Source organism: Tachysurus vachellii, chromosome 21, assembly GCF_030014155.1.
Source record: "Tachysurus vachellii isolate PV-2020 chromosome 21, HZAU_Pvac_v1, whole genome shotgun sequence".
Classification (NCBI taxonomy): domain Eukaryota; kingdom Metazoa; phylum Chordata; class Actinopteri; order Siluriformes; family Bagridae; genus Tachysurus; species Tachysurus vachellii.
The window spans coordinates 8,142,744-8,155,303 of NC_083480.1; the positions used below are offsets into that span (position 1 = coordinate 8,142,744).

General features: G+C 36.1%; 1 protein-coding gene across 2 annotated transcripts in view; it reads right to left on the reverse strand.

Annotated features, from left to right (window-relative positions):
• Nucleotides 1-408: 408 nt before the first annotated feature.
• The window catches only part of LOC132837530 (potassium voltage-gated channel subfamily KQT member 4), a 49,682-nt gene continuing 37,530 nt past the window's right edge, over nt 409-12,560 (reverse strand). Inside the window, exons 10-15 of one of the 2 annotated variants that reach the window (XM_060857248.1) lie at nt 12,506-12,523; nt 7,844-8,073; nt 7,644-7,743; nt 4,011-4,142; nt 3,268-3,406; nt 409-2,676 (exon numbers count right to left, since the gene is read on the reverse strand). In XM_060857248.1, the coding sequence (XP_060713231.1) occupies nt 2,473-2,676; nt 3,268-3,406; nt 4,011-4,142; nt 7,644-7,743; nt 7,844-8,073; nt 12,506-12,523 (823 nt within the window). In that variant the 3' untranslated portion in view covers nt 409-2,472. The remainder of the gene's footprint in view (nt 2,677-3,267; nt 3,407-4,010; nt 4,143-7,643; nt 7,744-7,843; nt 8,074-12,505; nt 12,524-12,560) is intronic. The other variant, XM_060857249.1, reaches the window with a different exon arrangement.

Sequence of the window (12,560 nt, forward strand, 5' to 3'; positions counted from 1 at the left end):
AATAATAACAATAACAACAACAACAACAACAACAACAATAATAATAATAATAATAATAATAATAATAATAATAATAATAATGCTTTTCTTAAACAAAATCTGGCTTTATTTATTCTTCTTTACAATCATATAAGATTGAACATACATATTATTGAGCAAATTATCTCTCACATTAGCAGATAAGAATCATATCCATAAACACAATCAATTAATAAAACAGAAATGTTAAAGGTAGCTTTGTGCAGCTCAACAAAAATCAACAGCAGAAATTACTGATATGGCAAGAGAAATGATTTAAAATCCTAAATGTAAGAAATATCATGGAAATGAAAATGAAATTAAAAGGAAATGAAATTAAAAGAATCAACAAAAGAATAAACAAACAATAGGAAAAGCAAAATGTGTGTACATTGTAAGAGAAAGATAACATTTTTTTTTTGCTAAAAGCATACAATATCCGATCATGTGTAGGTGCAAATAATGTAGAAAAATCCTTTTGGATTGTGTGTACTCCAGTTCAATCCATTTCAAATAATTCATTAATGCCATGATCAGTAGGCCAAAAGAAAGCTTAGGTCTACAGTACCTTTATATCGTAAACACATCTGTGTGCTCTAATTCTGAAGATAAGGCATAGAAGTGCTGTTTCCTCTACTTCTCCTCTCATGCTCTTGTTTGACCAAACTGTCTGCAGCATTTTTATTAAAGCTGTATCCCTGCTCCCTACATTACATGCATAGATACTGATATGGAGCTCATGCACAAAGACTAAAGTCTTAGATCAGTCACTTAATTTTGCTTCTGCTCAAAAATGCTTTAAAGTCTATATGGGGCAAATTTGGGAAACCATGACAATTCCCAGTGGGTGTATCACAAAAATAATATGTGAAAATTCCTATTTTATCCTCTAATGACTTGTGTCATTACATGCCTCTTAAAGTAGGGGTAGTTAGAGAGGTTTAGAAACACAAACAATAAAATTAACAGATGTAGAAAAGCCCATACAGCAGAACCATATATTCTCATTATATTCCAGTAGGGCTGCACCATTTCATTTGGTCTGAATTACATGCAGGATGAAAACAGGTGGCAAGGCACAAAGGAAAGAGGATCTGAAGATAAGAACAGGGCATATAAATCCTCATCTATGTCTAAATTATAAAAAGAAAGGTATGCTACTTATGCTACTAGTCCTCCTAAAAAGGCCACCAGACATGCATTACTATTCATGGAGGAATATCCATTTCAATTGCTATCTATATATCCTTTATTGATTAATTATTTATTTCTTTGTTGTTTTGCACAGTGGGCTCTTAAGAGACATCAGGGAGAAAAAGAAAGCTTTACTCTAATCTGTGCAGCAAAGAAAGTACTACAAGCAGTTAAGATGTTTCCATGGTGTGTAAAAGTACTGTGAGCGGACCACACCGGACCTGCTTCATTTGTCCCTTCATGGGCATGTGTGTTTGGGTCATGCAACAAAAGAGATCAAGAGTTTAAAAAAGAGAATTTAGTCCTTAGTCCAGCTTTTGACTGTAAAGCTGAACTGTCCCAATCATGAGGTTAAGGGTATGTCATACATTCAATAGACGCTCAACGCCACCCTGTGGCACAAAAGATGGTGCATTCGCTCAAAACTTAAAAATGAACCAGAGAACAAAATCTAAAATTCAAACTCCATTCAAATTCATTTGAAGATTAAAGCCGTAATCTCAGAAAAATAGAATTCTTATTGAAGTGTACAGATTTTAACAAAATAAAACAGCAAAAAAGAACTATTCCATGTTAAGAATTATTATCACAGCATTGAGAAATAAAGGACAAATGAAATGTGCATAAAATGTAATACAAAGACATTTGTGGGGTTTTAGGAGATGGAAGAGGTGACATGAAATGAAACAGTTTTTAGTGGTCATTAGTGGTTTACAGTGCTCCATCCCCTCTCCTTCAGAAGACTGAAATGTTACTGGGACACAAGAACTAAAGAAAAACCTCTTTAGCTCTTAATATCTTATACACTTATTTTTCTTCACATGAAATGTCAGTGTTTACACACAGACGTCTTTTAACACCACATACAATGAAAATAATAATTTCAGAAAATGCAGATGAGCACAAAGGGAGAGGTCTTTAAGTGATTTAGAACAACAAAAGACATGAATATTAAATATGAGGTGTATATTATGTGACAAATAATGGATTCAGAAATAAAAAGAAACAAATTTCTAGTGCTGATAATAGGCAAACGAACAAATTGTACATTCATAACATTCAAATATTGATGGACATAAACATCATAATGGGGTCGTAACAAGGTGCAGACTCGAGTCATAAAACATTTTAAAGTCATACATCATTGTAGAGGTAGCCGACGCCATGTCAGAATGTGATAATGGCATTTGAAAGGCTGAAAAGAAAAGCTCCTGGCTGCATGTCCCGTGGCTGCAGTCCCAGCTCATCGTCCTTGAGGTCTTACTCCATGTTGCCGCTGTCTGAATGGGAGATGTTGAGCGTGTTAGCAGAGGGGAAGAGCTCTCGCTGGTCAGTGGGACTGTGGTAGTCAGAGGTGAGGTCAGGCTCCAGTAAGGAGGACAGTGTGAAATGGGACGAGCCCTTTTTTAGGCACTGAGAATAATAGTTCAGCAGCAGGTCCAGCTTGTTCTCAATGGACTGCACCTGGGAGATCAGAGATCCTCAGTGTTAACAGTGGCTGAACACGAGCATGTGAGTAAATCCATAATAAATGTCAGATACATTAGATCTATCTAATGCACAGTATTCAGTCTCAAGAGTTTCCTGAAACTAAGAACAAAAGTGTAATAAATAACAGTGAGTTCAAAAAATGGCTTTAAAATCTGCTGCCTCTGGCATCCACTGTGTTACTGACAATGGAAACTAAAATGAAGTTATATATTTACAAAGAAATCTGGGACTTTACTATATGGGTGCTGTGGATTTATGAATCAGGTTTATGAATCTCATCATGAATAATAAAATGAACTGAAAAAACAATAGATGTTTATATCTCGGTAAACTATATTTGTATTTGAAAATATAAGACAATTGTCATTTCAGTATTACAAATATCAATGTATTAAGTGTTGTACACAGAACTACACTGAAAATAATATGTTCATATAAATCACATAGAACAGTATCAGCTTCAGCTCCAAGGGTTTTGGGAGATATACAGTATAATAATTCTTATCTATTCTCTCTTTTTTTTTTTTGTAATCCATTTGTGTTTAGAACTTCTTCAAGGCCTACCTGTTTCTCCACCTTAACTACACGTCCCATCATGCTCAGCTCGTCCAGTGGATCCAGTTCCGGAGGAATCTTTTCACCTTTTTCTGTCCTTCCCCTTTTATCAGACGGAACAGCACCACGGCCTATAATCTGATCTACCCTTTAGGCAGAAGAATTAGTCAGTGCAGTCTATAACTTTGTGTGTGTGTTTCTATTTAATTCTCACATTTTAGGTTAATTTTTCTGAAATTATATTAAATGTATACTTTCAATGTATATATTTTCTTAATCCTTAAAGTCCTAAGTGTTTCTCAGCAAATCTTTGGAAGTGTTTCTCTTATCTTTTGTACATAACCGGCTAAATAGTTAAGTAACTCAAATATTCCTATAAACATGCAAGCTGTTACTAACTTCATAATATATCATTTTAAAATATACATTCAGATATTTTGTTACCTATATAATGAAAAATGTACAAGACATTACTGAATGTGTGTTGGAATAATATATTTTCATCTACTCAAAGACAGATTTTCTCAGGCACCAGACAAAATGGTATGCCCACAGCATGTATTTATTGATTTATTTGTTTGTTTATTCCTTTATAGAATTTTATCATCTCTGTATTAGTCAATTGCTTTAAGCAAAAGTTAAGGATTTCTAGAGCAGTGGAAACATGGTATCAGATTAAGGAAAACTAAAGGTAATGAAATGGAAATATTCTCCAAACAAACAACACTGTTCAAATTCTTATTAACTCTAACCTCATCTGCAGGCTCTTAATTCTGCCCAGCATGTCTATGTGTCCAGCTGAATACTGCTCAATCACATCCTTCACGTCATACGGTCGTAGTGTTTCTTTAAACTTGCGCTTGGCGACCAAAAACTTCAGGATCCTACACACATATATAAAACACATAAATAAACACAAATTACAGACTGCTCTGGAATTCCAGATGTTTTGTTCCATGGCTAAAGCAGAATTCATACAAAATAATCCAGAAGAAATGTTCTAAAATTCGTAAGATAAAGGTAGATATATGTATTAATATTTAAAGGTGTGAAAGATACAAGCTACCACAACACCAAAAGTGCAATCCATCCATTTTTTTGAATGTGAACTGCATTTACATTTACATTTACAGCATTTGGCAGAAACCCTTATGCAGAGCGACGTACATAAGTGCTTAAATCTCTAACACTGAATACAGTAATGCTGGCTCACTAGGTTATATCTTATAGGTGACTCACAGCTCCAGGGTCCCATAGCTGATTTTGTGAAGGTGGACTTGCTAAATCGCCCAAGATGAGAGATGAGTGTGGACACGGAGCCTTGTGATGAGCTGTATATCATTCATGGTGTAATCATGCCTTGCATCCAGTGTTTACTGACATAGGCCTCAGCTTTACAGGGCTCACCAGAAACAACCAAATGGTTAAGCATGATGACTTGCAAAATTATAGTTTTCAGCCTTCAATCTATATCTTTAAGATCGGTGACACTTTTTTGACACTGACATTTATGTTAGTAACATAACTACATAAAATATGTCTGTTGTCATACTTTGATCATGGCCAGAGTGCTCTGTATTACCTGTTCTTTATCCAAACTGCTTTTGCCAGATGCCTGATAGCTTGTCATAGCTTTATGAAATGACACAGTGCCAGGTTGGTCTCTCTCCAGAGCTCCAGCTCTGCTGCTAGTTATTGTGCTCATATTACTCATGAAGCTGACTCGACAAAAACAAACAAAACAAGCTTAATGTTAGCATCGATGAGCAGCTGCACTGAAACTGCCATCTTGCAACATGATAAATTACTCCAAGCGAACGAGGTGGATCATGAGACCAGAGAGGGCTTTCTTCACTATCAGCAGCCATTTTGCCCTATGATAAACCTCTGTTAACAAAATTATCTTTTATCAGAGGACAAGACAGAGAGACAAATTCACAGCTCATCTGCAAAACCATGACTGGTCGGCAGGAGAAGTGACTGAACTTGGACTAAAAAGCAGTGCTGACCAACATGGGTGAAAATAAGTCTGTGCGCAGAGGGGTGTTTAAAAAAAGACTATTGTTTCGCAGGAAAAGCTTGCGTGTGCGAGTGGCAAGTGCAGAGCTTTGCATGTTTGCTTGTGTGATGGTCCCTTTTCTGCTGGCAGGATGCAGGAGGAGCTGTACAGCTGTACCTCTGAACATTTTAAGCCTCCAGAACCCAAGTTTCTTGATGACGCTTGAGTTTAGCCTGCATTGTCCCCATCTTTTAATTTTGCAGATATCTGCAAATTTTGCTAGGGTGGGTCTCAAGTATGGATAAAAAAAGAGGGGAAGGAAAAAGAGAAGGAGAGGGGAAGAAAAGAAAAAAAAAAATCACATTTATTTGGACTCCCCAAGGGTTTCCATAAAATGCTGACTGTGTGTCCATGGCAGTGTACCGTATAACGCGTTGTACTGTCAGCCGAGCTCCACGCCACATTTTAGCTGCTGCCATTAATAAAAGCCAGAAAACAAATGCTGGTAGTTGAGTACTGCAGCAAATGTCACGGATTATTGTCTTTCAAGGAGATGCTTAAAACTTCGCTATTATTAAATGTACACATGGAAAATGGCAAAGTACAGATGAGCTCAAGGACACATGAGATGTATTGGGCTTTCTCCAGCAACATTTTTCTTAAAAGTGAAACCTCAGCATTGTGTAGGGCTAAAATTAGCCATTTTCAAAAGGACATCAGTCTTTTCCAGGAAGTCTTACATAAATTGCAAAATTGTAGAGCATGTTTCACCAGCAGTGATGCACATGTGGGGATTGTACACCTTTTGCAAAGATGTGGGACAAAATAAGCGGCTTAACCCTATATTCAAGTACGCTGACGGTCCGGTCTGCTGGAGGAACGGAAATCAAGATATGTGTGTGAACAAATAATATGTGTGAATAAAATATTTGTGTGAACTTTTATAATAATTAACGTTTTTATTTTTTGGATTTTTTCTATAAAAATTTTGCCCCCTGTGGGCTAGATACAAACAGAAATACTTATGGAAACAAATTACAAATTTACTTATGGATTTCAAACTACAAATTCCTAAAGCTCTGAGTGTCTACTTTTATATGAGACATTAGTCCATTAAACATTAGACATTAAAAAAGCTAAATACGAATGAGCTAGCAACAAACAATTCTGAGAGGATTAAGGAATCCTATACTTAAATTGAACCAAGATGGAAACTCTACTGTTTGTCAGTTGTAGGTCAATAGCAATTTTATATGCATCACTAAAAAGAAAAACAAAATCATTACAGAAATTCCTTTATTTTTTTTAACATGTATGCTTCTTTTTTATCTATGTGGCAAATCTCATACACATAATAACAGAATTATATACTGTTCATGTCACATAATAACAACTCATAATAGCCATGTTATTTGAAATGATGTGTTTTACTTTCTGCAAGCTTAAGCAAAAATTCTTTAAACAAAGCGGCTGCCATGCCCGTCATATACTTTACCCTTCACTGTCAACACACTAGTGACGTATAAAACATATAAGACATTTTGCATCATTAGCAGTGATCCATCAACCTTTTACGGCCTCTAACAGCTAACTAAAGAGAAAGGAAATTCATGTAGTAATTTCCTTGAAAGAATGGATTGATCACTGATCACTACAAGACAACTACATTTTGTGCAGAACCCTAAAACTGCTGGTGTTAATAATAGCTTTAAAAGGTCAAGGCTGAGAGAGCACATTGAAGCTCCTTTGTGATCATGCAGCTCATACAAAACCAAAAGAAAGCCAACGTGTTCTAGTGTTCTGTTAATTATTTTTTCTTCCAAATTGGTCCAGATCTCACTCACTAGTAGCTAGTGCTTGCATATCACACCAGGGGATCATAAAGGATCATAACACATGTTTCCTCTGAGACAATGAAGCTACCGCATCTTTAAAAACTGCTGTTCAAGCTACATCATAGGGCAAGTGAACACAGCTGAACAATCAAAGCACTAACTGCCCTCTACAGGCATGACCTTAGAAATGCTACAATTGACAGGAGTGACAGGAGAGAGAGAGAGAGAGAGAGAGAGAGAGAGAGAGAGAGAGAGAGATAAAGAGAAAAAGTATGTCATCAATTTCACTCAGAGAGCATGGCTAGTTATGCTCTCTTGGACTCCTGGCCCTGGGTGGCTATGGCATCAGCGTGATGGAGAGAACACTTTTCTCTTGTGTATATTAAGTTTCAGTAAATTAAATGTTCAGGGGAGAAGGGAATTCAACTCAGACTATTGTAGTACATGTAAGAACCAAATGCCAGAGATTTGAAGTTCTTTAACTGTAAATGGTGTAAACAAACGGTGTATAATTAAAGATCATGTGAAAAGGTTTTGGTTTGTGGACTCACCTAACAGCTCGAATCAGAGTCTTCACTGCTGGGATGACATCCTCTACAGCAACATCACAGTATGACTTGTCCTCTGTGTTTTCTTCCCCTACTCCTTCTACTACAAGAGAGAAGACAATCATGTGAGAAGCATCTGTGTGTTTGGGTCAGGGCTTTGTTTGAGCAGTATGTATAGGGGTCTGTACATGTGAGAGCTGTACCATCTGTAGCAGGGCGCGCTTTCAGCCGCAAGGAAGTGCGGAAGCGGGTTCGATCGTTAAAACTCCAGCTCTTCTGCACCTTAGTAGGACTGGTGGCTTCTGGTACGTTCTCGTTGCTTGGGGACTGCCTCACACTCCCTGGTGGTACAGGGGAAGAAACCTTGCTCCGGAGTGCCTGAGTGGAGCGGGAACTGTTCATCTTAATGCGGTCACGAAAGCCAATCTTCCCACTGCCAGGAAATTTACAACACTGTATTCACAAACAACAGCTTGATTTCATTAGACAAGCCAAATCTGTATGTGAAGCAATTTTTACTTATTTATTATCATTGTAAATCTAAAAATAAATATAAAAGTTAGTTACAACTGCTTCTAGTGTTTAGGTAGGAATAGAAAAAAGACAGAAATGCAGGAAACAGTGTATTAATGTTTTAAAAGTAGTCAGTTTTAAAATTTCTGTTATACAGAAAAAGAAAAGAGAAGATTAATCAAAATCATGTTTGTATGTGTAGATTTTAATAAACCTAAATACTTTAATCATCATATTATTGCCAGTGTGTGAAAAAAAAGCATATCAAATTAATAATTCTGATTGATTAACCTTCAGGGCTCAATCACATGCACACCAACACTGTGTATGTATGTATGTATGTATGTATGTATGTATGTATGTATGTATGCATCTATCTATCTATCTATCTATCTATCTATCTATCTATCTATCTATCTATCCTTATATTAGATAGCTATCTAACCATAACCCAGTAACTTTGTTAGTTCTGCAAGTAATTTAAAATGAATTGATTCAAAATTGATATTTAATTTGATTTCATACCTAAACATGACAACTTCTAAAAGCAGAATTGTTTTTGTACATAATGTAGACAAATGAAAAGGTATAGTGATAACTCTCTAATTCACTGAAAGATTGTAATAATCTGCGCTCCTCAGGACAGTGCTGTCTTCAACACACAGCTGCACAAAAACCTACAATGCTACAATAAACAATAGTAAATGTACAAAAGTAATATAACTATAAATTGTGGTATTTAGTGGTCAGCCATTTACATTAATATTAAAATTGCTTAAAGAGCATTAGCAGGCATATTAGCATGCAGAGCAGTTTCAAGTTGCAGGTTGGATTGATAGAATAACAAAAACGATTATATTTAAAATAAGAAGTAATTGTCCATTTTCATGCACAAAAATGACATTTCTAATTCTTAAGGCCATTAAGCAAAGACATGCACATTAGACATGGTTAAAACACACTGCTGAGACCAAGCTTTATTAAGGCAAACTAAGCCGTTTCAGGTGAAGAGTTTGCAAATGCAATGTTCATGTAGTGCAGAATAACTAGATCATTATGTACTATGATATATGTGCTAGATTTCTAAATACTCCCTACTTTTATATAACATTAACACAGAACCCTGAGACCAGGACAACAAAAATCATAAAGCATAACTTTGTGAGATTTACTTTCTTGGTCTCGAGGGTTCCATGGGATCTTTTGTTATAACCTACAGAATATAGTTCATGCAAATATTATTCTGCTAAATCTGTCTGTTAAGTGTTGCCATAGGGCCGTTGTCACATGCAGTTCATCAGAAGCGCATTACATCATTATCGTGTATGCAGGAGACGGGTCCAAGCTGCACATGCGGGTCTGATGCCAAATATCAAAAGATCTCAAAGAGAAATGCTGTCAAACATGCATACATTATATATATTTATAGACACATACACATACACACACTGCATATTGAAGTACTCCTGAACTTCTAAACATTCAGTCATCTTTAAAATCTTCAAACATGCCATGAAAGAATCTCCCCTGAGATTGGTAATCTTGTTGCTAATGCTGGTACTCGTACTCAAATAAACCATGAAGAACAGTTTTTAGTAAATTATGAAGAATTGTCATTCATTTCTTTATTATGAACTCATGGTTTATCTAAAACCTTTTATCATAGGCAGGCAAACCTCAATCTCTGGGAAGTAGCAGAATTACACTTGTTATTTCTGCTCTGCTCTTCACACGCTACATGCCACATTCAGAGATTACTAACCCAGAGCCACCTTTCTTTTTTGTGATGTGCAAAATCGTATCTGCAGTAATCATTTTAAGGCAAATTTGAAGTGTGAGTTCTTTAGTTGTGACAGCGACAGAAATACATTTTGAAAAAAATGCTTGACTTTCTGCTTAATTCTACTGTAAACCAACACAAATGACAAATGTTTACAATGTTAAATAATTTACAACTAATTAAAACTTGTTTAATGAGTCAATTGTTGATGAATTGGTGAAATTCTAACATGAATTTCTTATCACTATGTGCTTCACACCATATATATTCACCTGTCACTTTATTAGGAACACCTGTGCATTTGATATTCATGCTTTTATCCGGTCAGACAATCATGTGGCAGCAGTGTAATGCATAACATCATGCACAGACAGACATATTAATGTTTAGAGAATGGACAGTCTGGTTCAGACTGACAGGAAGGCTACAGTATCTCCAGTAAACACTCTTTATTGTTGTGGTGGGCAGAAAAGCATCATGTGTAAACTATAGAGACTGTATCAATTTTAAACATACTTTAAAACAATAACCCTGTCATTACACACATTCCTCATCCTGATGTTTAATGTGTATATGAACTGAAGCACTTTGTCTGTATCTGAATGATTATATGCCTTATGCTGCCGTCACGATTGGCCGAATGGATAATTACACGAATGACAAGTACTGCATTTTATTATTCTGTGAACGAACCATCACTGAACTCATTTGTAAACTTTAAACTGTAAACACTTTGTTTAAATAGCACTTGTTTGTCTCTGGGCTCAGTGAGCGAGCAGCTCTGGACCAGTAAGGCCCTGAAACTGTCAGGCAAAGGAGAGTCGTGCCTAATGTGTAGCAGGCACAGTGACATGGATACCTCTGCTTGCAGCCACCATGAATCCGGAAGAAACCCCGCTTTTTAGATATGAGCTGACTGAGGAGACACACAAGGCAAAGGGGCAAAGCGTGAGGGCTGTGAGGGGAAGTGGGTCATGGCAGGATACAGCAATTACACTTGTTCTCTTTCTGAGTCTATTATCAGCTAATTAGAAAGAAATGACTTCTTGTTGATTCTTCTGTAGTTTATACACATTGTAAATGGACAAATGCTAAACTGTCTTTTTCTGCAGGTGGAATTATTCATTACTTTAAAGCGAAAGAAAACATAGGAACCAGGGCTTAAATATAGAGTGATTCAGATGTATTATAAAAAGTGCAATCTTTAAAAACATTATTGTCTGCAATGTTGTACGATGTTTAGATTCAATCTTCAGTTTAATTTGGAAACTGCATAATTATTTGCATAGTTTTTTTAATTTCCTCACACTAATAGCCAAAACAAACTAAGTTTCCCTTTATCTTTCATTAAATCATGCTTGTTAGTGCAGCTGTATGCTAATCATCATTAGCTAATTATTATTTTTATACATATATTCACCTACATAGCTGAGTTGCTCACTCTGAAGAGTTGCTCACTCTGAAATGGTGTCATTTTGTCAAACTCCCAGTGCTTATGATATTCAAACCGAGCACATGGGAAGAGTTTAAGGGAGTTTAATATATACATATATTGTATATTGTAGCAGCAGGTTTCATAAGCATATAATAGTCTATACTATTTTAAATTGAACTTTTATTTAGCCTTTTCTGATGTACCTCATCACCTTGGTTGCTAAATCGGGCATCTGGCAGCTCTGCCCTACTTTGTAAACTAGCAGGATAATTATTTGCCAACAAATCACAACAGTGGCGTTGATAATATCTACAGCTCGATTCATAAAGGAGAAATGATTAAAAAACAGTACAAAATCTAACAACAGCTTTGCTTCATTTGTTGAGTTAGACTTATTGTCAATAAATTTGTTGATATGCTGTTTAGCTCATAGCTGTTATTTAGCTTGCTAACCTTAGCTAGTGACTCATTAGCTAACAAAAGAAGGAACTTGCATAACCAATATTATGAAACTGGAGATAAGGCACTGCTTTTGACTTTTTAAAGACAATGTTTTGACAGGTGGTGATATTCTATGAACAAGGCCAACGGGTTGTATGTTTTTTTTCAACTGTTTGTATTTTCTTTCACTTTATTAGCTGATAACAGACATTTAAAATCCAAGTGCAGCTTTGTCATAGGTGGACCGACTAATATCCAAATGAGTTGGGTGAAACTGTGATCCAGGGATCACTCATTGCAAACCTTATCAGGCTCCTAAACACTTCACAACCTGAGAAACTATCCAGGGATCAGCTGTTGGCATAAATGTGGGTTTAAAAGATTAGGTTAAAGGACAGGTAATACAATTACCAAGAAGAGGACAGAAGACAGGTCTCATTAGCAAGCAGGGACAGCATGCAGATATTCCACATGTGAAAATTAGCCATTAAAAACCCTTTTTTTAAAATAGAAAGTAACCCTGAGTATCTACTGAGTGGACCAGGAACATATGCTTAAAAAACTAACTGATTCAAATCACTTATTCTCTTCCTAATCAGTGTAAAGAAAGACAACACAGTTCAGAATACACAGCAAAGCACAGCCAAGCGTTATCCATGAGAGAAATCAAAACCCTCACAAAAGCTGAGCACAAACCTTGTAACTCCAGAATTCCTTATAGTGTGGAAGAATGGAAGGATGGCAGATAAAA